The sequence below is a fragment of the Apium graveolens genome, chromosome 7, assembly GCF_009905375.1.
Source record: "Apium graveolens cultivar Ventura chromosome 7, ASM990537v1, whole genome shotgun sequence".
Classification (NCBI taxonomy): domain Eukaryota; kingdom Viridiplantae; phylum Streptophyta; class Magnoliopsida; order Apiales; family Apiaceae; genus Apium; species Apium graveolens.
The window spans coordinates 267,774,249-267,801,748 of record NC_133653.1 but is presented as its reverse complement, the minus strand read 5'-3'; the positions used below and the strand labels follow the sequence as shown (position 1 = coordinate 267,801,748).

Sequence of the window (27,500 nt, the reverse complement as noted above, 5' to 3'; positions counted from 1 at the left end):
GAAAATTAAGAAAGTTTATTATTTAACCATTTAAAATTGTAAATATGTATACGAGATTATTATTTTTCTTAATTTTTATAGAAATTTATATTTATTTTTATTTTTTATTTTTCTAAATAGTTTTTCAATTTTTTATCAATGAGACTGATTTTTGACCGAATACCCGATTTTTGACCGATTAATCCGATTTTTGATCTATTTTCGTAAAAAGCGATTTTTGACCCGATTTTTGCTTACTCAGTTCAATTTCTTATCGAAGTATGATTAATTATCGATTAATCCCAATTAATTGCCAATTTTTAGAAAACTGCCTATACCTTTACTAGATCAGTCCAGCCCCAGCGCAAAGTAATCGTGCCCCTTACTAGATCGGTCTAGGTCTAGCCCAGCGCAAGGTAACTAGTTCTGGTTGATAAAAAATAATGTATGTTGTATTATTAGGTATTAGGTATTGTTGAAATATTTATCAACAAAACAGAAAAAGGAATAAGTTAGAAGAATACATAACAAACATATGTCTGATCATACACAATGCCATGCAGAGGCAGTTAACAAACACCTGTCCTGCCATCCCAAAGAGATAGCTGTGTTTTCATCTCTTTCAAACACCCTAAATCCACCATTTTCTCCATCACATTGCACTGGACAATACTGGCTCCTTATTTTAAGAAGAAGCTTAGCTTGCATTACGCTTTTCGAGCTTAACTTAAGTCCTTCAAATCCATGTCCTTCCATTCTCCCTTTCCATGTTTCCATCCTCTCATGTTTCATGCAATTTGTGACATCTTTTTCGTAGTTTATAAAGCTTTTGATTTCTCTCCCAAGATGGTTTTTCTCGATTCCCAATCTCTCCGCGCTATCAAGTGGAAGACAGTCGTCTAAGGAATCAAACATTGCAGCAAAATAGTGTAGAGATTCCATGAATCGCGCTAAGAAGCTTCTAGGATTTCTACTACCATCTTGTTCCACTAAGATTACTATGGCAGGGTTTAAGGAATGTACCGATTTTAAGGTATCTGAAATCTTTGAGAAACTAGTGAGAGTGTTGAGATGAAAGACTAAATTTACTGCCAATGTTTCATTGTTCCTTCTCTTTATGTTCGAAAAACTTGAACCTCTTAATAGCCCTTGAAATTCAAACACCATGTTCCTAAATCCCTTGGCAAAACACACTAGTCTTGTCTCAGTTTCATGCAGTTCTTCTACACTTCTTCCAAAGGCAGTTATTCGAAGAGTTATACGATTGCTGTTTGTGGTTTTATCTGATAAAGATTGTATAAGAGAAGGCCATTGGAAGCCATATGAGACGTCGAAATCAATAACATGCAAAGCCCTGTTATTATATTCTTCTTCTTTCTCGAAAGCTTCTATAATAGCCTGATTAGCTGTGAAATGAGCAAATTGGTAATAAGGAGACACCTTGTAAAGCTCAGTGAATGCCAAGAACTCTTCTTCAGGAGTTGGTTCCTTCATGATCATATCGTAAAAAGGCGATTTTCGTGTAAGAAGCTTGGCCACCAAGCCATCAGCAAAATAGGCTGCAACTCTTTGGATAGAATCTCCTGATAAACACACATTCTGAAACAACTCACTCAAACTCTCAATCGACGAATCAAGCTTATTTTCATCGACAGAAGTGGCTGAGATAAGGAGCAAATGGATCAAATGAAGCCCTTTTCCATCTTCTGCCACTCCTTTTCTCTTGTGATCTAGTTTCAACATTTCTTCTCTCAACTGCAGGAGGTTAAATATTTTACCTTCACAATCTTCATTCGACCTCATTGCAGGCTCGATTGGAGCTTCCGTTTTCATCCTCTTCCTCTTCTTATCGAAACATGAATTCTTGACAATCGCAAGTGTTAGAGTCAAAAACTCTTCATCATGATCTGTTGCTTCCATGTAAACAACTTTAAAAAAGAAAATGAACTAGAAATTAAGATGAATGAGGAGAGTACAAGAAGAATATAATGTGGCTAGCTAGGCCTATTTAACCAAAGTATGTAAAGGCTAAAGGAATATATCTTGAAAATTCTTTGGTGGCATTACATGGAGTAGAAACAAAGACAAGAGAGAGTTCTTACAAACATATAAATGAAAAAAAGTTGGAGATGATGTACAAATATAATACTGTTAATTTGATGTAAGAAGTGTGTACACGTATATATAACTTTTTCTGGACAGTAAACGGAGCGAGTGAGATACTCCTACATCTTCGAAATATATTGGGTATATGCTCTGTCATAGAAATCGGCCAATTTTTCAAAAGTCGCCGATAAATCGGTCATAATTTGAATGATTTAATAAATAAATTATCAATAAACCACAAATTAGTACATTAATATTCAAATTTACGAAATCTGTAACCACCAGTTCACATGTAACTTTAAGATACCTAAATCAACAAGTTTTAAGGATTTAGGATAGTGTTAGATTTGTTCCAACTATTATCATATACATTTAGAAAGGGGATATGCTGAGTACTATGAAAGATGATAGTTTTGTTTTGTTTTCTTGACTTTTGCATGGTGGATCAAGAGATGCCACTTGAAAGGGACAAAGATGAGCTAGAAATTATGAACGAATCTTAACCTACCGTTTACAATAAAAGCTTGTCTTTACACTCCCTTCTAGATGCATAAATCAATCTATTTATGTTTATTATATCTTTAGCATAAAACTAACCATTATATTCGATCTATAGTTGAACGTTAGTTGCCTCCAGCATCATATATGAATATATACTACTTTTAACAATGGCATCTATACGGACACAAAGATTGATGAGCATGCTACCGTTTGGGAGATATTTCAGCTAGTTTTTTCGATTCTTACAAGCGGTAGAGTTACTCATTGAGGTAAAGGTATAGTCGTATAGACATGTCTAGACCTCACAAATCGGATAACCAGATCGGTTTTGAATTGAATCTATTTCGAATCGCTTCCATTTTTAGATTATTATATAACTGGTGTTGGGCTTGCTGAGCAGACCTAACTCCACATTAGTATGATATTATCCGCTCGTTTTGGGCACCTCCCAAAAGGCCTCATACTAATTAGAGTTGTCTTAAATTCTAGCAAAATGTCTCTCCCACAAACGATATGGGACAACTCCTAACAAACAACTGGAGGTTATTCGGATCGGATCGGATCGGATGTGATTCGGTTCGGGTCTAATTCGGATCAAAAGCGGATGAAATTCGGATAAAAATCGGACAAAATTCGGCTCGGATATTTCAGATCATGACTTATTTATTTTTTCATGTTTTGAGACTTAAAAAATATCTTTTTTATTAAATGTAGTATAATGTACTTTTACATTAATTTATAATTAAATAATTAAGTTATCACGAATATAAGATACATTTAAGTATGAATTTTGCTTATTTCGGATCATATTCGGTTTGAATATTATCTGAATCGGTTTTGTTCGGTTCTAATTTATAATCGGATCTATTATTTCGGATCATTTTTGGTTCGGTTAATTTTCGGATTGGTTTAATTTGGTTTTCGGATAATTATCTGATTATATAATTCGGATCTCGGATCCATAGATTTCGGTTTGGTTCTTCGGATTCAGACTCATTTTGCCGGGTCTAGACATGTCCAAAAGTATTTATAGATCCAACTTAATCTTATATTCTCTCCATTATTTTAGTTGTCACAATTTTATTTTTATCGGTCAACTTGACTATTTTTTTATCAAAATTTATAAGTTATTCTTACATTATTTTGAAAAACTGAAAATTACATATTAAAGTAGATTAAAAGATCTTTTTTATGATATATTATTTTATTTTATCAATTGATAAAATGTTAATAAATTCCGATTAAATTTTGGTCAATTTAATTGGTTAACAGTATAACTTAAAAAGGACAGGGGAGTATTATTTTCTAACCTCTATCATTCAAAAGCTCATTTTTGGACCGAAATGTAAATCACAGACGTCCATTTTTGAAATATTTATTCACTGTGAAATGCATATAAAACGTCTCGAACCAAAATTTTCTAAAATTTTAATATATTACAGACAAAAAAAGATCTTATCGGATCATATATTATAATCCGAACATAATTTTGTGATTAATTGAGTTATTGACTAGATTTATAATTAAAAAAAGAGAGCATAATTTTGTTAGCTATACATTTTGTTTAAATATCAAACAATATTCCATTTCATCAAGTGGCAAATTTAGAAGATCCTAGGAGTCTAGGACAATATTTTACATTGAAATAAGAAAAAAAAAATTAGCTATATATCTTTCTTAAGAAAAAGGCAAACATTACAAAGTGATGAAGAATCTAACAAGCTACAATATGCAATTATATTCCTTTTTGCATATAATTTACACAAAAGACAAATAGAAGAAGCAACTTCTACAATAGAGCATCTATCACAGAAACAAACGATTCGATACTAACACCAATGATACATTTAATATTTAATTTACACTTTTGTTGGGTTATGAATTTGTCAAAAGTATCATTACGTGCGGGCGCAACTTTTTCCCCTTAAATTGGTGTTCAATTATTAGATGTGACATGCATCCTCGTATTAGCTCCGTTTGCACAAGTATGAGAATACCTTTTGCCCAAGAATCTTTCCAAATGTTATTTATGATTGGTTTTAAGTTTTTATTTTGTAGTGAAATGTTTTCTTGTTTTAAATTTATTGTAATGACGCTACCAACTATCATTATATGAAAAAAAGATATTTTTGCGGGAAAAACATCGGCCGAATTCAATCTTTTCTCGTTGAAATTTGTCGAATTTAAGAAAATTTCGACTAAAACAAGATTGGTGATAGTAACGGATCGCAAACAAGGATTTCATCGAATTTATGGTAAACATGCGGATGTTTTTTTTAACAAACAAAATAGAATGCATTAATTAAAATACCGGAAGACAATCGAAATAAACCTCCGAAATGATAATACAAACTGATTGGTAAACAAATAAATGTACTAAACAAATAGTCGTCTTGTTTTCGGATTGCTTAGCAAATAGAATAAAATTTTTTGAAATAAAAAGAATTATAATAATTTTCCCACCAATCCAGCTAACATCAACCCTGAACTATAAGAATCACAATTTACTTTCACATAAATGTCATTGGTAGCTCAATATTCATATTTTTTTAGTTACATAAACTAAAATCGATGGAACAAATGCCCCCAAATTATGAATAATCTTTTGTTGTCAAAAAGTAAACTCTTGTGATATTCACCATCGTCTCAGTTTCGATGCAATAAATTCAGATCTTCCAAAAAATTATATAAATTCTTTCCAACGAAACCAAAAACAAAATACACAAATACTTTAAACAAAATATACTCACACCCAAAAAGATTTGGGACAACCTTGATAACAAGGTTAAAAAAAAAATCATCTAAAAAGGATTAGATCCCATAAAAAAATATGTTTATTCGAATTTTTTGAAAAAATAATAAAATAAAAGAAAGGATAGAATAGTGAAAATGATTAAACGGTGAAAGGGAATTGTAAATCCGCGAAATGGAAAATAGAAGGGCCATTAGAACCATAGATCTAAAAATGGAGGTTGACTCTCATCGGGGAGAGAACTAGGATAATACGCGGATGTTAATACCATTGATTTAAATATCACTAACATTTAATATTTAATATGACAAATTCAATTATCACCGATTTAAATAATAAAATTTTCTGGTTTTAAATTTGTCGTAAAGACAGTACAGACTATCATTATGAAAAACTGATAATTTTAACGGGATAAAAATCGATCGAGTTTGAGTTTTTCGTTAAAATCAGTCGAATATAACATAAATTAAACAAGGATTTCCTCGAATTTAATCTTAATATAACAAATATTAATATCACCTGCAACTCAAATATCACCGATTCTAAACTACTGATATTGTGTAAACCGAACATGCGAGTCCTTTGCATTTCAAGTTCGTTAAACTTTAGTCCACAATTACAAACAGAATCACAAAATATTAAATTCCTCAAGACATTGAAAACTATGTTTGAAAGAATCAAGCTGATTAAGAACCTGGCATGAAAACAAAACAAGTCGTTAACATCAGATATTGAAATTCAACTCTAAATGAATATTGTTCTTCTTGTTAATGCAGAAGCTTTGAAAACTTTTGTTTTATACAATGTTCCACAATATAGATAAATTTGACAGTCCTTATCTTTATAGTCTGTATCTGCAGACACAATCATTGATTCAAGAATATATCAAATGAGATGGTTAGATTCTTGTAGTTGAAACATGAAGTTGACATTTGGCAAATCATGGCTTATACTATGCAGCAGCAGTTGAAGACTGGTAGATGATTTGTCTATGCCCCTCTGCATTATATTTGCCGTTGAATTCGACATTGTGCATGCACTTTCATGGATTTTTATCTATTTGTATTCGATTTGGTTTTTGATTTGTTTTATTGTCGAATGATGGTTGTAAGTATCTGTTTGCATTTTTTTCTGCGGGTGCGCCTGTTTGATTGATATATTTATGGGTGGATCAGCGCCCATATTTGATTGATATATATACGGTAGGGATGCAAAACATGTCTTAACTTTAAATTCACCCTAGTATAATATGTAATTCGACATTGTGCATGCACTTCCATGGATTTTTATCTATTTTTATTCGATTTAGTTTTTGATTTGTTTTAAAAAATGACAACCTGCCATTACATTAATATTTGATGGGTCATGTTCCCCGTCCACTGTCCAACGATGTTTATAAGCATTTGTTTGCGAAAATTTTCCCCCACAAAAGATTTATACTGGAATTTGATGTGAATCCAGAAAACCAGGAAATTTTCCGAACTACAATTAGTTGTTGAGGATGGGCGCCCATATTTGATTGATATATTTATGAGGGACGCAAAACCTGTCTTTAACTTTAAATTCACCATAATGTGATATTGATCTTTCTGGACCAAGTTTGAACAGCATATTTTCAAAAAAATTGTTTTTCAACTCATCGATGTGGTACTTGAATGACGTCACAGATGAATCTGAATCAGAGGAAATATTTTATTTTTATTTTATTTTTTTACCGGGTAAACCCTACGGGCTCGCAAACCACGTGAACCAATATAAACCGCATTTAAGCGACAGACTCTGACTAGAGGCATAAGGAAATATTTTACCAGCAAAAACAAGTTCATTTGTTTCTGTCTGGTATCAATCAAGATCATTAAGCTTAGAGACCTGCAACACTGAACAAAGAAAGAAAACGACTTGAAAATGTGTCCGATAGCAGGCGCTGAGCTCTGCAGACATTTCATAAAATACGATAAAAGTCGAGACAGGGTACCAAATGAACAAAAATTGCTGTAAATTCTTCAACAGCAAAGAATTTGATTATCTTGATAATCTTGCAAACAATTTATATATAAATCGAACAGACAAGTCCTTCCCACCAAGGCTCGTGTATCCCTCATACACGACATTTTTACAGCTCAAATTCCAGTGTATCGACTGACATGAACATACAGGTTTGAAAATATATACCCTCCAAAAAAATGTGCAAAACTGTAAAAGGACTGCAATTTTTTGTTGGGGTTCAAGTATTTTTCTACACTATGAATTCATTCATATTGTATGTGGCCGCGAAGATATGTGGCTCACAGTGCTTTAGTGGCCTCCAGGCGCAATTGTCAATTTGGCTGATGTTTTAGGCTTTGGAAGCAAGACTATCGCCAAAACGCCACTAATTGCAGCGCAGAACATGCCAATTACAAACATTGGCAAGTTTCCGCCATTTCCAAATGCTTCATCTATCGGTCCACTCGTCAAAGAAATTATGATCTGTATGTTTCACATTATTATTGCAAGTTATTAGTTCACATTGCTTTGAGAACCATTTGTTTGCACTTTGCAGGCTGAAAGATTTTACGATGAAATGTCACTATGTGGTACATGAATATCAAAGAAAATATACCTGTGGTATGCAGATTGAGATATTTAGAACCCCCAGGGAGAGACCTGTACATCAGAAGTTCAGATGAGTTAACTCAAAAGTTCATCGTATGATTTAGGGGTTTCAGAATCAGATAGGATACAGGTCGAGATTTAGTATCATGTTCAACAATTATTTAGAGTAGAAAGACAATTACACATTTAAGTGTTGAAACAAGCTTAGAGCTAATTTTACCTTGTCCTGCTTTCGAACCAGCTGAAAATATGGATGCCAAAGCAAATGGAATGCTATAGGTCACCTGTATCGAAAAATTTAGAGACCAGAATGTGGCTGTTAGCATATCGTATATTGATGTGATCTCCTAAATTCCATATAACCAAACCACACTTTGCACTCACCGCAAGAGGAATTCCCAATACAGCGAAAATAGCAAGAGCACCAGCCCGGACTTCAGGAGACGGTGTTAGAGCATCCCCATCAGGACCAAATTGGCGCTGGGAAGCAGCAACTTTGCTCACAATTAGTATCATACCAAATCCTATCGCCAATATGAAGTTGACGAACCCCCACAACAATTTCACACCGCCAACACCACGTATGCAGAGCTCCACCACCAAAGATGTAAGTCCCAAGACTATTGAGTTAAGCATCAAGCCCAATGAACCTGCATGCACTCCGGCATCATAGGCCTTGCCTTTATTTGGAACTCCACCATACACTTCTTTACCCATCCAGTCTGTATCGAACAACAAGAATGGAAACCACGCGATCCAATTTAAACATGTCACAACTAGTAACAATACCATTGGACGTGACAATCCCATAAATGCACCAAATATTTGACCGAAAAATGGGACACTGCCACTTGAGCCGTCGTCTTCAATTTCTTCAGGTGTCAGTCTTTTCTCCTCTACTAAAGAAATTGCTACCAGTGTAATGGTCATGAGTAGTATTATACCAATGATAAAACAAGTCTTGAGGTTTGCACAATATACATCACACGCCTCAGTTTTCGAGAAGGGGAGAATCTTGTATAGCTTCTGATAGGAACCAGCAGCATACCCGAGGATATTACCAACAGCCATAAAAAATGAAAAGAATGTGTTGGACCTGCTCATGAGATTTGTATCTCCGGCACATAAGTCGGCAAGAAAGGCCCGGCATGGACCCTGCAACATGTTGTTAGCAACATCCAGTACCCAAAACCCGACGACAAAAACTGTAATGGCACGTGGCTTCAACTTACTTGTCAGGTCATCACCAGCTGCATATCCAATATCCGCTGCAAAACCAATCAATACAACAGCAATGGCAACGCAACACGCACCACCTAGAATAAACGGACGACGACGGCCAAAGGCAGCAGTGCAACGATCAGAGTAGTAACCAACAATTGGTTGGACTAACATGCCAGAGACAGGGCCACAGAGCCAAATATACGCAGACCAGGTGTGGGGAATTCCGAGAAGCTGAACGTAGGGTGTGAGTAGAGAGAGCTGCAGAGCCCAACCAAATTGAACACCAGCAGCAATGGCGGAAACAAGAACCAGCTTCCACATTGGTGCTGGTTCATCATAGCTGGAGGAAGGTTTATCGATTTGTTCCATTTTGAAGTACCTCTGTGTACCTTTTATGTAGAGTGTGAGGGTGTTCTATAGAAAGTGAAAGGGGTCACTTGCCAAGAAGAATAGCAACCTTAAATCCTCCGGATCCAATAAAACCTGTCAAATTCAAACCATCATCAGCATTTTATGCAGTGGACCGATAATGTGTTTTTCTAATATCTACTCAATAATATGTAATCTGCATTGGCTCAAAACCAGACTATGAAACATTGAAACTGCATAACTTACCTTGAGCTTAGGATCCGTTGTGCTCGTTGTGCTATTCTTCAATCTTATACTCCTTTCGTCTATAAAACCCCCCCGGTATCCTTCTACATCTGTGAAGTATCACAAATGAGTTGCTTGTTCGAAAAGGAGAATGATAATGATGATGATAATGGTATGTATATAGGTAAAAATCTACATTGATACTTCTGGTTTTGTGAGGTTCTCCTTTTTATTAGGACAACCTTTTCTTTATAGAACATTTTGTCCAGACAAAACTAGTGATGCTATCTAGAGTATGTGTAAATACCCAAGTTTTGTTATAACTCCATAGGTAATTACATAATTAAACCTGATTTTCTGGATGTCCACCCATTTTATCTGTTCAATTTTTTCCTTTACTATACAGTTTCTGCCAAAACTGTTAAATCCATATACAGCTTGTAATTCTTATTTTCTATATTTATCTAATGCTATAACCAAAAAACAAAATGTAGAAATGTTATAGTAAAGCTACTATAACATAGGATCTTCGGTTTGATGAGCATTTGGCATGGTACTTCTAGCAGGCAATAGCTCAAGAAACTGCAAAGTGTTTTCAATTTCAGCTTTTATTTACTAGAAACGAAGCCGCAGCATAACTGTTGATAAACCAGCCACGTGTTAAGGAATCAGTCGCTCTAAAATCTTGAGGTGGTAGAGGAAGGCCCTTTCTAGGATCTTATATTATTATTCTAACAATAACCATTAAGAATATTCTTAACTCTCAAATAAAATTATGCTTCAAGACTATTAAACAGATATGCTCTTTTAGTCAAAACTTAAATTAATAGTAACAATTATAACCCTTGATTCCTTTAACAAAAAAAAATATAACCCTTAATTCTCTATTCTAAACCCTAGAAATCAATCCAGCAAAACTGCATTTTTAGTAATATTCTAACGCCAGTGCCTATTATTCCCTCTAAAGCTCAGGCAGAAACATTGAGTCTAATTTTAAAGAACACCGCATCTATTCTCAACACCTGTCAAAGTTCCCTGTATTCAATCCATTATTTCCGAAAAACTTGTGCTTGTTGAGATGCAGCACATAAAAATTAAGCTCTGGAAAATGTTTTTTTCCCAACTTTTGACTCCCAATTAGAAGGAAGGATGACATGAGAGTAGAACCGTAGAAAGAAAGAAAACTAGTGGATATTATTAAAGTTATCAGTAGTCTGTAGATCTCATATCATATGAATAAAACTGACTGTAAACTATATTTCAGTGTCTTTTTCCTACTTTGAACTCTGCAAGTTAAATACGGTTATTGTCTTGGTATTAAAGTCCAGAATATCGTGTACAAGTACAGTAATCACCACAAGAATGTTGTGGACGTGATCATCGAAAGATTATATTCCGGAAAAGGCCTTACGCAATTGAAATCTCGATCATTTGAAAATGGAACTATCTCCTCTACCCCTCCTCACACCATTGCAGTTTAGGAAGTGACTAAAGAAGCCTTCACACACACTGCCTATCATTATACTCTCCACAAATAAATTTGTTAGGTAATAGAAAAGTAAAATTAGTTGATAACTTACAAGTGTGTTGGCATCAGAGTGTCATACAATTACCAGCATCGCCAAAAGCACCATATACCTCCAAGTTTAAGTACTGGCAATGTCCACATTTTTTATCCATTACCTTAAACAGTAAACAGAAAACAGTAATTAATTTTGTTATACCAAATAGAACAAGATAAACAATAAAAAAATAACTCTTACCATATCTGATGGTCTCAGCAAGTCACACGCATAATGAGAACCAAACCATTAACTGCATGGTAAGGATTAAAGAATAATGTGTGCAAATGTAATTATAATACTCAGAGTGGCTTCTTCAAACTTGTTGTTTCATATCCTTTCTAAAAATCCTAGACAAGCGAGGATTTGGTCATCAATATGATCAACATTCATCAAAATGACGCTTAATTGCCTAACTATGCTTTCGCTAACAGGACAATGATCCACTCTTTGCACTGGCATTCACACAATATTAATCAAAACAATCAATACTAAAATCGCCATTTTGATGTGGATGTCGTCAAGACTCCGACTAAAAAAATATCTCAAGAACAACTCATAGCGAATTCCATTTACCAAACAAACTTCACAACCTGAAGTCCTCTTTAGCTTCAAGGTATATATACAACACTCATAAATTACAAATTGCGAGAACCTACAACTCTACCTTCATCATGTTAGGAGTTGTCACACATCGTTTGTGGGAGGGGTAGATTGTTATCATATAAGTAGTCAGTTAATTCCATTAGTATGAGGCCTTCTAGGAATGACCCAAAAACAAATCTTTGCAGACTCGGCCCAAAACGGACAATATCATACTAACGTGGAGTTAAGGCATGCTTAGCAAGCCCAAAACATCATTATTATGGCTCATCCACTAAATGGTTCCATTTTAATTACCGCATAATCTCAAAATCCCATCTCATAAGTGTTGAAAAATGATGTCTACTTATCGAACCTAAAATCGAAAGAACAGACACACACAAATCAAGAATAGCAGAAACATGCATGTTTAATTAGTAACATAAAACATAAGCTAACATCAAAATTCATTACAATCACATGAAATAACAGTAATCTAAGTAGATGTAAAAGCATCCAAGATTCCAAGTACATAAAATGTAAAAATGAGCAGTAACAAGTAGTGCAACTCCTTGGTGCAACATTAGGGGAAAAACAATAACATGAAAGTTTAAAGGCTAACACAATTAGTGAAATAAATAACATCCTGTTTAAGCGGAAGTCAACATAAGTCTTCAAGCAGACAAGAACACACTCCTCTATGTTACAGTTGAAAAATGGAAAAAAAAAAACACCCCTCAAGTTTAAATTTGAAGAGAAATGGATATTTTTGTGGTTATTTATTTTACAGTTTCCCAAAAATTTTGCAAGAAATATAAAAAGAGGAAGGTCAAGAAAAGTATAAAAAGGGAGGTTAATTACTCTCTCAATTTTTTTAAGTGAAATAGTGAGAAAAAATTTGAGTAATAAATTCAAAAATATGAGAACAAGAAAAATTGCGCTTTAAACTTTCTCTTTTATTGGAAATATAGCTTTAAAGTTAAAAGGAACGTGATATCTATCCGGCAAGATGTTGAGTGTTACAATTTTGTCAAAATCAAAAAATGAGTGTGTGAATGTGTTTTAATAGAAAGAACGTGTTATTTATCTCGTAAAATGTTGAGTGTTAGAATTTTGTCAAAATCAGAAGATGGGTGTGTGAATGTGTTTTAATAAATAAAAATAAATATTGATAAGAAAACATTTTAAATGAAATATTTTATTCTTGTTTTATTTTTTTATTCAAAGTATATAAATATATTCATTTAAACATGTGCATTTTTTATTTAGCAAAAAAAACATGTGCATTTGAGCATCTTTTATGTTTTATTGACAATTTCATAAAAAAATTGCGATTAAAGAGTTTAATATTTCTAAGTACATATTCAAATTCGGGTAAGTAAAAAGAATTTAAAGCATGAATACACGAGTGGTACATATGTAATTGCATTATTGATAAATTTGATTCAAAATTTGTAAGTTTATCATTAAAATATAATTCCTCGTATAACTTTTCTAAGCACGTATTTAAGGGTTTCTGTTTTTATATAATTAGGGTACCACGTCATAAAAACTAGACCTGGCAAAATGGGTCTGGATCTGAATAATCGAACCGAAATTCATGGAATCGAGAATTGTTCTGAGACCTGATCCGAGATCTGAATCATATATTCTGATAATTATCTGAAAACCAAATTAAAATGATCCAAAAATTACCCGAACCGAAAATTTAACCGAAAACGATCCGAAATACTAATCAGATTATAAATTAAAATCGAACAAAACTGAATCATATATTATCCGAACCGAATATGATCCCAAAAAAGAAAAAAAATCATACTTTAAGTATTTGATATTTATGATAATATAATTATTTAATCATAATATTTTGTAAAAGTACATTATATTATATTAAAAGTATTGTATTTAATAAAAATATATTTTTTTAAGTCTCACAAATTAAAAAAAATGAATAAGTTATGATCTGAAAATATCCGCACCGAATTTGTTCAATTTTTATCCGAATTTCATCCGCTTTTAATCCAAATTAGACTTGGACTGAATCACATCTAATCCGATCCAATTGGTCTCGAATTATATCATAATCCGAAAATGAAACCGATTCAAAATTGATCACATCCAAAACCGATCCAAAATTGATCCGATCCAATTATCCGATTTACCAGTTCTAATAGAAACTAATGAACCAAGTAACTACACGATAATAACATTCACAAGATGTGTCTCTAGCGACGTAAATTTAAAAAAAAAAACTACAATTCTATACTTGTTTTGTTTTCATGAGTAATGTGTAATTTGTAATGTCCTGTGGCTCATTTAGATACATAGACTATAGTAATAACAATAACATTCGCAATATTGATACAAATGCAAGGACCCTAACTTTAACAAAAGTGTGCCACGAGTTATTTGAACTAATGGCCCTAACTTTAACAAAATTGTGCCACAAGTTATTTAAACTAATGGCTATGGTACAAAATTAAATAAAGAATAAGATGTATTAAATATCTAATATACAACATGATAAACCCCAATATATACCCCAGAGCTGTCCCTTCACATTTCAATGTCGTCCAAATCTGGCATAGGAAATCGAAGGATTGCTGCGATTCCAGTTATCTGTGCCAATTCTGTTACACCAATATCCAGTTAGTCGACATTTAACAACGAAAAGTAGAACCATAATAAATGATAGGGGTTGTAATCGAAAAGAGCCGTGGGTTATGAGATTTATTGATGGAGGTTCAACTTAGAGCTTATATGACTAGATCATTACTTATATCAAGAGGAGAGATAAAGTATACGTACGCTCTCCTGAAGCATGCATTGCTGAAAATATATGTGCGGTGCCTCCTGAATGCTTTACAGAATCGACTAAATCGACATATTTTCTCCGTGTTCCTACATCAGAATTCCTGCAAGCAAAATGACTTGCTGTATGTTAGGAACTGCTAAACTTTGTACCTCTCTCAAGTAAAAATGTTGCGGTGATTTAGTGAGCTGTGTAGTGAAGATCGGATAAACACTTAAAACCAAGTTCAGAAATTGAAAGCAGTCTCAGGAGTTTTGTAGAGATAGGTATAGCCAAGATTACTAACCTAAAGAGCTCATCTGTGATGAGAAGTGTTTGCACAGCCATGCGTTCGTGGGCAACCTCAACATGCTTTGGTCCATAACATGCTCGATATGCATCCTACATAAATTGTTTTAAAAGATAAAAAATGTAAGTACAATTGAAAAGGATAAGTGAAACATTCTTATCCCATACATGTATATGATTGTTTTTGTGTATAATATGCAAGAAGTTTTCCTTCATTGCCAATGCTGGATACATACGCACACACATAAATATATAAAGATGGGAACCCCGTTAAACCAAGTGAAGTGATGAACATTGTTCACAATGTGTGATCTATGTTATGTAAGAAATGATGAATTATAATGCATTCAGTCTTACATTTGAAAGCATGTTGTAAAAGTCTTTAAGAGCTCGGACCTAAATAAACAAAGGAAAAAAACGATTTAGTGATTGATTAAAAAGAAAGTGCAGATGCCATGAAGAAAGAAAAAAGAGAGGAGAAAAAATAAAAGTTAAGTTGTGATGCTGGTAATTATAATTTAGCACTTTGCTTTCTCGATATACCTCCTGTGCTGCCTTGGTATCTTTTATCATATTCTTCACATTTGGAGCATCCAGTACCTCTCTTAAACTATGCCTGTGTATAAGTCAAGCAATACTTTCTTTACGCTTGAAAAAATTTCATTTTACCTATAAACGATAGACTACGTGCCAATAACATTTTACAAAAAAAAACTTGATAGGAAGACCAAGCACTAAGAAACATAAACCAAACTGTACAGGGCCCATATAATTACTAAAACACAATACTTGGATTAACTCGGATTGGTACAGGATTCTATATCCCGGCCACCCTACCTACCTAAACCAAATATCATATCGGTCCCCAACAAGCACATTTAAAAGACCGCTAAACATAACAACCTGCGATATATTTGAGGCGTCTCATTATTTCTCAACAAGTGCTTTAACCATCACAACGTGCTGGATAATGGATAGACAAATGAAGGCTACGGGTTAGGCTTATAGTGTTCAGCTCATTCATCAGTCATATCAGTTTATTTTGCGTAACTTGTATCTTGTAGACTATTTTTCATACAGATGCTATTAAACAAAACTAATATCTAACAAACGAAGAAATATACAATATAATGACTTGCACTAAGAGATATATACCATTTAGCTATGCGATATAAACTAAGAACTATCTACCTCCGCATGAACCATGCCTAATAAAGAAACTCCTGTTTTCTTTGCTTCCATCCTCACTTGACAAAGAAGAGGGAAAAACAGGGGGGGAGGTGGCTATGCGCTATTGGAATAAAGTTAAAAAGATTACACCTAGATGAAGCTATCAGGAATGCCTGGAAAGAAATATTTAGCTCCAGGTATACGTTTAGGAAATTAGTCCCAGTAGAAAAAATTTCCCCAATCTTACACAACGGTATAGTATGAAGATTCTAATGCCTGTGAAACAAGACTATGTTGCAACCAAAATTTTGTTTAACCTAATAATGGGCCCAATAGTTTAAACATTCAATATAACTTTCACGTTGTGCCAAAAGTCCAATAGTTTAAACATTCAATATAACTTTCACGTTGTGCCAAAAGTAATTAAAACAAGGTTATTATTTCATTTTATAAAAGAGTGAGCTAAACATACTTGTATCCTGAGGTCGTGTGCACAAGAATTATGCGAGACTTGTTTTCGATTATAGCTCTGAACTCCTTCCTTTCTGCTTCCAACATTAAGTGACGATGAAACTGATCCTGAAATAAATCAGGAAACAGCTCCAGATATATTAGAATATGTTTCGCAATATTCAGGACTTCGTTAATATGCAAAGAGTTTGCTTAAGAACTCATTTTCAAAGCTCCCACTGCACAAAAAACAGATTAAATGCATAGGACCTGGCCTCCCTTTACGCAAACACTGACTTCTAAACAGAACTAAATTAAGGGGAAAAAATAATCTCTGACTCACCCTCGTGAATCCTGGACTTGCAATCACAGCACACCGCACAACCTGGAAATTAATATGATTCATGAAAGCCTGCAATGCACCCAAACAAAAGGAAAACAAGGCTTAACACAACTCAAATAGAACCTGTAGGATATCAAGACATACTAATAGAACTCGGTTTAAGCTCTCACCTGTGCAACATTCTCGAAGAATTTGTTCAAAGCCTGTACTCCAGGTAGTTGAAAAATTAAATTAATATGATTAAATACACAACTATACTAACTATCACTGTTTACCATCATAATCTGCAGTAAATGAAATCTGCCTATATATTATTTTTGCTTAGGGAACATACTTTGTCATAACCAGCTATAGCAGGTCCGTGCTTCCGAGGTATTGAAGCTTCAATCCGTGTACGGGTAACTGTGACACTGTTGACAAATCACCTAATTACAAAAGTCTAATTTTGACAAATTCAACAAATAAGTTCTAAAACTACAGAGTACAGACAAATGCAGAACAACTGCATTAGTGTAGCTCATCATTATATACTACATATACTAGGTTGACATTCATTATGAAGCATTCATATACCAAAAACAGTTAAAAAGAAACTAGGCTACTATAGTTTCAGAATTTAAATAAATCACAATGTGTGCTTATTAATATAAAACTCTATTTTCATGGTAGACCCTCCTAATAAGGTCACTTCAATTATTATGAACCAGTATATAATTTATCTATAGACTTTTATTCAGTTTAACTACTCCTCCCAAAAGAAGTTAAATGTTAATATGTTGAGTTTAAACTTAAAGGTTTGAATTAGAATGCAAGTTCTTTGAAGTTAAGAGTATCTGCGAAAGGGAAAAAAACTTAAATAGTACAATCCCGGATATTTAGTGTCTGGAAAATATATAGCACGTGGACTCGTGGGAAATCATATAAAGGGAAACTTATGTTCTACGGAGCTTAGACTTTCCAAAAGTGGCAACAACGGAAACATATTTGCACAAAAGGGAAGCTGCTCACTGCTGTTATATCTATATTCAATATTTTCTCTCTGATAGTCCTAAAGATCTGGTACCTTTTGAACTAGTGACAAAACATTTTAGATTGCTGCATGTGTCTTATTACCCATCTGAACACAAACATAAAATTACCAAATGTTTGAGCAATATAGTGATGACCATCCAGGTTCATAAACTAAATTCTCCACCACTGCTAAAAGAATTCATAGTCTAAAGGGTGAAAATTTCTTTATACTATCAAACATCAGTATAATGCTCTCCTAGGAGCTAGATTTTCCCACCCCACACATCCTTAGCTCTCATGTGGTTAACCAAGTAGAAAATTTAGAGAACAAAAGAGCAGGAGAGAACAAAGTTCCAAACTCTTTTCACCAGCAGTACAATAAATTAGTAAAAATAGAATATTTGAACTTTTGGAATCTCACGAACAAACAGATTTGGAGAGGCAGGTTTACACTCAAATTTACCTTTTTCCAATGAGGAAAATTTCTGCCAGCCCTTCTTGCATCATAACCACGGCCAGATCAGCACTTGCAGAAGGATCTGAGAAACAGATAATGTTATGCATACAGGAGAGAAGACACAAAACGAGGAGGTACAAAGCATCTCATACTTTCAGTTTTTCCACTTTGCATATGTGGAAGCAAGAAATGGACAAACATGCACAATATTTTATAACCCTTATATAGATTTGAAACAGAAATACTTTATAAACCCATATAGAGATGCAAATTGTGAAGCAAAAAAAAGTAAGCCAATCCACTGAGCGAATCGAAACACAACTAAACTTATAATTCAAACAAGAAGTTACAACCCTATTGAAGTTTTTACTGGTATAACCTTATAACCAGAGTAATTCGTATCATCAATTTACAAAAATGTTCTACTAAACAAAAATTCTTTATCACACAACAGATGCTTGTACACTTGCCCGAATAGTATAAATGGAATAGTAAAGTTGTTATCCACTCAAGTTTGGGAATGTCCCAGAAGTAGGAAGTAGGAAATCCATTTTATTTCACTTTGAGAAGAAGGGTATAAGGGTCTGAAGGAAACAAGGTCCGCTAGTTTAAAATTATTTCGTACTAGGCCAAAACTCTCAAGAAAAGGAAATAAACAGAGAAATTAAAACCATACAAAGATACAACGTTACACTACAGTCATTGTGCATCAGAAGAGGCAATACTACATCTTCTTCAGCAATTGTCATTCAGTAATATGGCTCTAAATGCAATATATGCAGTATGGCATCTTTCGTAGCCTTCATTAACCACAAACTTTTGAATCAAACAATCTAGAGATCAGCAGGAGCTAATCTAATTATGATAATTAAACAAATAAATAAAGTCGAGAACAAGTAGAAAGCTATGAAAGGAACTGCATGGCAGATTCGGATTACATTGAGCATGATTTGTAACAAACATTCTATGCTACACATCCTTCGAAAATTCAAATCAAAGAAATTATAGTTAAAATTGCATACCAGAGGCTTGACGGAGTACATCTAACGCCATTGTATCCCAAACTGCCTGTTAAAGAGACAACCCTCAATTAAAAAAACAAATGACATACTCCAGAAAGTATAGGTAATACTTGCACTGAATCCTGATAGCACACAAAATTTTAACTTATACCATTGGGTCTTGATGAGAGAAACTCCTTTACACAAACTTACAAAATAACTACAGCAGGTAATTAAATGCAAATACAGCTTATGTTGAATTTTTGTTTATCCATATAACTAGATAGTCAAATCAGATACTACAGTATCAGGTACACATGCACTGAAACCCCCTCACAAATTAATTGGCACAAAAATAAAAAATTTATATACATACACCTCCACGTGAATTATCTAACGGCACTGGTGTCAAAATTATTCACTAAATTACTTGCACACGGTACTTCATATATAAGCATACTACTTTTTTCAATCTGTCTGTCACTTATCACAGCACCAACAAATGATTGTCTAGTACTCCCTCCGTCCCATTTTAATTACTTATGACTTTTCAACAGGCATATTGAGGTGTTAAAAAAATCGTATTTAGATATACTTATTTATAATAATTATATCAAATAAAAATTTAGAATCTAAATTTTAATTTGATATAAAATTTAAAATTTTATGTCAAGTATAACTACTACTTTTTACATCTTGACATGCGTGTCAGAAAGTCAAACATCAAATAAATGGGACAGAGGTAGAATACCACTGTGATTTGAAAACAACATTTTTTTCAAGAATAATGAATGAAGTAAACAGATAGGCAACTAAATTTGATTGATAGAGACCAATAGAAAAGCATACCTTTCTTAGCAAAAAAGGCCGGTGCAGCTCAAGTTCAAGCGTATGGAAAGCTCCAATCTGAAGTAGAACGCATAAAGTTCACTACATAAATTTAATGAAAACCATGTAGCAAATGTCATTTTAATGTTATATTGTAAATACCTTCACATGTTCGTTTTCCATAATGGTTTTTCCTCGTATACGCAAGACAGATCCTTCTTTGTCATAATCTACAGCCTACATACAAATTCATAACAAGGAACATATATAAATGAAATTCTTTTTACTGAAATGTGATAATTGGCTTAGAGATTCGTCAATAAATTCAAAAATATGCATGTATATATAGAATAATAATTCTTGCAGTGTATAGTTTCTAGAAGTAACCACCTTTAAAAAGTTCAAAACTGGATGGAAATAACAGTGAAGAAGAGATTTCTTAAATTGATGGTAGGCCTCAACCCCCCCAGGCCCCACCTCCACCCAAAAAGAGTGAAAACCCTTCCTTAGATGAAAAGGGAAAGTTACAATCCCTCATGCAACATGTATAGTTTTCTACCAATATTACTGGACCACAGTAGTCATAGAAGTGGTCAAGGCACCCATAACTATAGGAAATTCAGGATTATCCAGTATCGTTGGGTCAACAGGTTAGTGCCTTATACTGATCAAATTATCATCCAACAAAAGAATATTCAAATACTATGGCTTACTTAAAACATCCATGTATACCAATCAGCAAAGTGATTTGAGCCTCATCTCTTTTGTAAGGTTTCTCCGCATATTAAATATGTATAAACTCTATTTCTTATACTTGCATCACTTAATCTCTGAATTACATGAAACTACACTAACACTGCCACACACTTAACATACTGAACTTAATCTAAACCACCATTTGTGATGCATGGTCATACCTCAACTTTGATTTCCAATTTCAATTTTACACGCTCTGCATCTCTTCCGCCAGAAGCTGCTTCCCTTAAAACTTTCCTGCAAAACATCAAAAATTATATATCATGAAAACCAGTTCCTTGAATGATGTACATTAATCATGATATATTTCACATGCTTGATAATACTGCCAAGCCCTAAGGTTATTGTAGCTTATATGAGGTTTCGAGATTCAAATTTGGATTAACTTGGCGAAAAAAGAAACTGCTTGTAAAGGTGTTACAAGACTACTATATATGTCAAGAGGACAATATATAGATGTGCAGGAAATCAGAAGAAAAGTGAACTGGAATGTATATATACTTCACAATCCTCAAAATCATGTAATCACAATTCAATTCCTATGGTTGTGGGATTGAAAATCGAATTGAAAAGAAGATACATTTCAGACTTCAAATTGTACCAAACACAAAAAAATAGCTTAAAGCTTCTTTTATCTAGTAAATTAATTTTAGTTGATCCTCTATGAAATTGCCTAGATCACGGTACTACAGTAGAATGCTCTAGTGACATTTAAGCTACTGACTGAGCACTAGAGGGTTGGATTCTATTTCGCCAAGAAACAGTTCACAACAAGATATTCGTAAGTATTCATATTTAATATAATGCTCTTGTCAGTTATTCCTTGTTAAGTCTTCTACTGCAAAAACTTTTTGCCCAAACTCCTTTATCATAGCAAGTAATATCGCGCATCAAGAATTACTCTAGAATCATGAATAACAGAGGATTCAATACTCAACTAAACTTAATATAACATCATGTCATATCCATTCACTTTTTTAGCCTTCATAACGCAATAAATATATTAAATTCTTGCTAATCCATTTACTCGAAAAATACTTAAAAACATCAAAAATCAGCATAATTAATCTTGAAAAAAAGTGTGCAACTTCCTACTTAAAAATACTACACACACAACCAAGTTAATCCAAAGCAACCCCGATTAATAATTCTTCATCAAGAACATCAATCATGACATAAAGTTACAAACTTTACTCTAATTTCCACCAAATTTAGTAACCCAATTAATAAAAATCCAATGTTTACAAAAATTACGAAATTTTTTGAAAAACAGAAAAACACTAAACACACAACCAAGTTAATCCCAAGCAACCCCAAATAACAATTCTTGATCAAAAACATCAATCATGACATAAAGTTACAAACTTTACTCTAATTTCCACCAAATTCATCAACCCAATTATTAAAAATCCAATTTTTACTAGAATTTACGAAATTTTTCGAAAAAAAATAAAGAAAGTACCTAACAGTACCAGAACACACTTTGTCACCTTTACTAATCAAATTATAAGCTAACCATAAATCATCAGCTTCTTCAGGAACCATCTGAAAAAACAAATTAAAAATCAAGAATTTAATAAAATTAAATACCCAATAAAAATAATTACACAAAATTTACATAAAAATAAAAAAAATATGTAACAATTGCACCTCAACACTACCAGGGCCTTTAGGGTCTATGTTTTTATGAATAATCTTCATCTTTATTTAGCTGTGTGCTTTTGCTGTGTGTCTGTGTGTATAGATTATAAATTATAGAATGAGTTGAACATGCACAATAGAAAAGGGGGGTTTTATATCTGGGGTGAAAAAATCAAATCCCATCTGGGATTTGATTGGAAAAAAAAAGGAGGCAAATTCAAGAACTGTGGGCAACTTTTATATGGGTCGGGTTATAATTTCTAATCGGGTTTTTTTTATTTTGTTTGGGATTTTGTGCTGATGGGGTGTGTATAAGATTGGGTTGAGGTTCTGGTTAATGCATGGCCCATTGGGTTATCTAGGGTTGTCAATCTCGGGTTACATGTAGGGTTCATGTGATAGGCTTAGGTAGAATTTTAGATTCGACGTTAATTTCACCCGGAAAAATTTTGACAGGGAAAACCTTGACACTAATTCGACCCGTTTATTAAACGGGTCACCCGACCCGACTCGCTAATTTATTTATTCGACGAATTACTTTGTCGACTAATGATATAGTTATTCAAATTGTTTAAAAAATTTAGTTGAATATTATATTTATCAAATCATTACACTTGATAATTTTTTAAGTTTGTGTAGTATAATGAATAATTTACATTTTTAAGTTTAAAAATATTATTTTTGTGTTATAAAATTATTCATGATGTATTAATTAATTAAAATTCATAAATACATTTCGTTCAAAATATAAAAAGATAATCAAAAAATGATTCAACCTTTATAAATTTGTGTTTAAATGATTAATTATATTACTCTATAATATTATATATTAATAAATATTTTTACCCACATTTATTATTCGGGTGGTCCGACCCGTTTTTGACCTGGCCCATAAACCGTAAAATATGTTTGTCGGATCGTTTCCAATCTTGACAGGCCTACGCTATGCCATTGGATGGCTATAGAATTTTAAATTTTCTATTGAAATAAAATTTAGTTATAAACTTATTAGGATTTTTAATAAGTTTGTAAATTTTTATTGCATTTTCAAATGTAAAAAACACCTTCGACGTTATACTAAAAAGAGTACATCAATGTGGAAAGCTTCCAAGGAGAAGGTTTGGAACCAGAAAAACACCACAATCAATTGTATAGTTACTTTGGCAAAAGAGTACCTTACAGTTACACAATGAAGATACGCTCAGGACCTCCAGTGCTCAATCCCAACCACTAATGGAAGGCGATGGACCTTATACATGGGTAAAATCATAAACTTGTATTGATCTCTCACAATTTGTTGTGTTATGATTTTATAATTACATGAGTATCTATAAGAGAAGAAATTAAGCCTAAATCCAAATTATAGTACAAATCTGAAAAGTAGACTAATCCATAAACTAATCAAAATCTGAATAGTCTATTTTCATGGGTTTAATTAATAGATTCCACAAACCCAACAATCTCCCAGTTGGAGTCTGGCCAATCTTCACTTCACTCTTGTAAGTCTAGTAAAATCAATTCCTCTATCAATAACTCTAATTATTGCAACGCCTTCTCATCAATCAATTCTGAAGGCCAGTTGAAACTACGCAAAGCTTTAACTTTTCACTCGTGACCACCTTAGTCAACATATCTGCAGGATTCTATGAACCAAGGATTTTCTTCAAGGACAAAGTACCATTGCTTATCAACTCTCTTGTAAAGTGATATCTCAACTGAATATGCTTCGTCTTAGCATGACATACGGGATTATTTGCAAGATGAATAGCACTCTGACTGTCGCTATATAAAGCACTGTCCACCAGTTTCTTTCTTCAACCAAATCATCTCTTTGTTACCTCTACAGATAGCCATATATTCTACTTTTGTGGTTGAAAATATCCAACTAATTGCGGTGTCACCTAAAGTGAAAAATATAACCTGTTGCACTTTTTCTTGTATCCAAATATCCACTCAAATCTGCATCAAAAATTTCTTCCAAGATAACATCTTTCTTACTGAAACATAGTGCAACATTGGATGTGCCTTTTAAATAGCGTAACAACCACTTGACTGTTTTCCAATGCCTTCTTCCTGGATTAGACATAAATCTGCTAACAACTCCCACTACATGAGTAATATCTGGCATTGTACACACCATAGCATACATTAAACTGCCAATTACAGATGCATAAGGAACTTTAGCCATATCTTTCTTACCTTCATCCGTTTCAGATGATTGCTTCTTTGTGAGATTAAAGTGACTCGCCAACGGTGTACTTCTGGTCTTCGCATCTTGAACACTGAATTTCTACAATAATTTCTCAACATACTTTTCTTGAGATAATTTTAAAGTACATTCCCTGTCTCTTATAATACTCATACCAAGTATATGTTTTGTTGCACCCATATCCTTCATCTCAAACTCCTCAGACATCTGTCTCTTTAACCTTTTGATTTCCCTCATGTTTGATCCTGCTATTAACATGTCATCAATATACAACAACAATATGATATAGGATGAATCAAACTATTTAAAGTAACAAAAATGATTCATAGCACTCTTCGTGTACCTATTCTTCATCATAAAGTTGTCAAACTTTAAGTACCATTGTCTTGGTGCTTGCTTTAAACCATACAAGCTTTTTTATAAGCTTGCAAACCAGGTTTTCTTTCCCAGCTACCTGAAATCCCTCTGGCTGAACCATGTAGATGTCTTCCTCAAGATCACCGTGTAAGGACGCGGTCTTAACATCTAGATTCTCTAGATGTAACTCCTATGCAACCACAATACTTAGCACAATTCTAACAGTATTCATCTTAACAACGGTAACTCTATTAAAGATCAAGTCTCATTCTTCTCAAGAGAACTCATGTCCTCATCCATGGTTTATTTCCACTAAGCTGAAGCATCCACTTGTACTGCCTCTGAATAACACTGAGGCTCCCCGTCGTTGGTCAATAACATATAATATAGTGAAGGAGAATATCTTTGTGGTGGCCTCACAATTCTGCTAGATTATCTTACCTCAGTCTGTGGAGTAATCGGAGCCCTGTCATCAAAATTCTCCGAACTCCCATTATTTCCTGCAAGATATGATTATGTAATATCTTTAAGCACTGCTTCCTCTTTCTTAGATTGTTCCTTTGTAAACTCACAATCGACTACAAGTTTATCACGATACACTGCATTTTCTTTAAAAGTAACACCACTACTTCTAACGACCTTCTTAGTCAGTTCATCCTAGAAACAGTAACTTATATCATCTGAGCCATAACCAATGAAGATACACTTTTTTGCTTTCGGATCAAACTTGTCCCTGTCGGAATCTTTAACATGCACATAGGAAACACAATTAAAAACTCGCAAGTGTGAAAGATTTACCTTTTTTTCCTGTCACTCTTCTTCAGGAATCTTGAACCCCAAAGGACTTAAATGTCCTCTATTTATGAGATACGTTATTGTGCTAACTGCGTCTGCCCAAAACATCTTTGGCAACCCTGCATGTAATCTCTTACTCTTGGCCCTCTCATTCATGCGCTCTGCAACATCATTCTACTGTGGTGTCTCTGGAATAGTTCTAATCATTCTAATCCCAAATTCCCCGTAGTAAATTTTAAACTCATCGCTACTGTATTCACCTCCATTATCTGATATCAAACTATTCACCTTTAAACCGGTCTGATTTTCAACTTTAGACTTCCACTTCTTGAAAGTAGCAAACACATCTGATTTATTCTTCAAAAAATAAACCCATGTCTTTCTAGTGGAATCATCCATGAAAGTGACATAATAGTGAGATCTTCCTAATGACGCAACTGTTGTTGGGCCATATGCATCTATATGAACTAACTCTAACTTCTTAGCCTTAGGGGTCCTCCCTAATTTTACAGAAGTAACACGTTTCTGCTTTCGAAGAACATATGGCTCACAGAATCCAACTTTCACATTCTTCAACGCTGGAATCTTCCCCTTCGAAGTTAACAGCTTCATACCCTTTTCACTCATATGACCAAGCCTTTGGTGCCACAAAGTTGAAGACTCAATCTCATCAGCAACTGCATTTGCTTCATAGTTAGATTGTTCAACAACGTACAAAGTCCCATTTTTCTCTCTAGGAGCAATAACTAAATTCTCCTTTATAACCTTCCACTATCTGTCTCCGAAAGTAACTCGATACCCTTCCTTATCTAACTGACCCACAGATAACAACATCTTCTTCAGGTCCAGGAATGTACCTTACATCTTTCAACGTCTAGCTAGTTCCCAAAGAGATTCTGAGATTAATATCTCCCATGCCCGCAATATCCAAAGTCTCATCATCAGAAAGACGAACTTTACCAAACTTTCCAACTCTGAAGTTTAATATTAAATCCTTGCAAGGGGTAACATGTAATGATGCACCAAAATCCATAACCCATGATTCAACCGAACATTCAACACAACAAATCGAAACATCGTTATCCACCACTTCATCAACTACGTTAGCTGAATTATCCTCTTTATTTTTTCCTTTAGGAGTCGCGGGAGTCGTGCATTGATTCCTGAAGTGACCCTTCTTCTGACAATTCCAAAAAACAATATCCTTGCGATCTTTGGATTGTCCTCTCTTTTGTGACTTCGATCTGCTACGCCCCTTATTCTGCCCTTGTTCGAACTTTCCTCTTCTACTCTCAGCACTAAATAAGGAACCTGACGACTCTCATGAGTTTCTCCTACAAATATCTTCTCCAAGAATTGAATCTCGAACTCCATCAAAAGTCATCTTACCGCTCCCAGATGAATTACTTGTAGCAGTGACAAATCCCGACCAACTATTTGGTAATGGGGATGCCAACAACAAGGCATGTACTTCATCATCGAATTTA

The 27,500-nt window shown here is 33.8% G+C and overlaps 3 protein-coding genes and 1 long non-coding RNA gene across 4 annotated transcripts; all 4 read right to left on the bottom strand.

The window, feature by feature from the left end:
- Positions 1-522: 522 nt before the first annotated feature.
- LOC141671063 (GRAS family protein RAM1-like) lies at positions 523-1,814 on the bottom strand. The gene has a single exon (XM_074477154.1). It carries the CDS (start codon positions 1,810-1,812, stop codon positions 523-525), a length of 1,290 nt encoding a protein of 429 aa, XP_074333255.1. The 5' UTR covers positions 1,813-1,814.
- A 5,503-nt stretch (positions 1,815-7,317) lies between these two features.
- Positions 7,318-9,928, bottom strand: LOC141675217 (sucrose transport protein-like). Its single transcript, XM_074481928.1, has 5 exons — positions 9,773-9,928; positions 8,318-9,640; positions 8,154-8,217; positions 7,941-7,984; positions 7,318-7,807 (listed from the first exon to the last, which is right to left on the bottom strand). The coding sequence occupies exons 2-5, from the start codon at positions 9,524-9,526 to the stop codon at positions 7,634-7,636; spliced, it is 1,491 nt and encodes a 496-aa protein (XP_074338029.1). The 5' UTR covers positions 9,527-9,640; positions 9,773-9,928; the 3' UTR covers positions 7,318-7,633.
- A 1,234-nt stretch (positions 9,929-11,162) lies between these two features.
- LOC141675155 (uncharacterized) lies at positions 11,163-12,578 on the bottom strand. The gene is made up of 3 exons (XR_012555921.1): positions 11,515-12,578; positions 11,332-11,434; positions 11,163-11,249 (listed from the first exon to the last, which is right to left on the bottom strand). It is a non-coding gene; the product is annotated as an uncharacterized LOC141675155 (long non-coding RNA).
- Positions 12,579-14,186: 1,608 nt separating this feature from the next.
- LOC141672872 (protein PELOTA 1-like) lies at positions 14,187-22,961 on the bottom strand. Its single transcript, XM_074479560.1, has 16 exons — positions 22,662-22,961; positions 22,474-22,556; positions 21,173-21,248; positions 20,418-20,492; positions 20,277-20,333; positions 19,449-19,494; positions 18,433-18,508; positions 17,293-17,368; positions 17,129-17,161; positions 16,959-17,027; positions 16,638-16,744; positions 15,539-15,611; positions 15,353-15,391; positions 14,994-15,088; positions 14,704-14,810; positions 14,187-14,525 (listed from the first exon to the last, which is right to left on the bottom strand). Exons 1-16 carry the CDS (start codon positions 22,710-22,712, stop codon positions 14,452-14,454), a joined length of 1,137 nt encoding a protein of 378 aa, XP_074335661.1. The 5' UTR covers positions 22,713-22,961; the 3' UTR covers positions 14,187-14,451.
- Between the last annotated feature and the right edge of the window lie 4,539 nt (positions 22,962-27,500).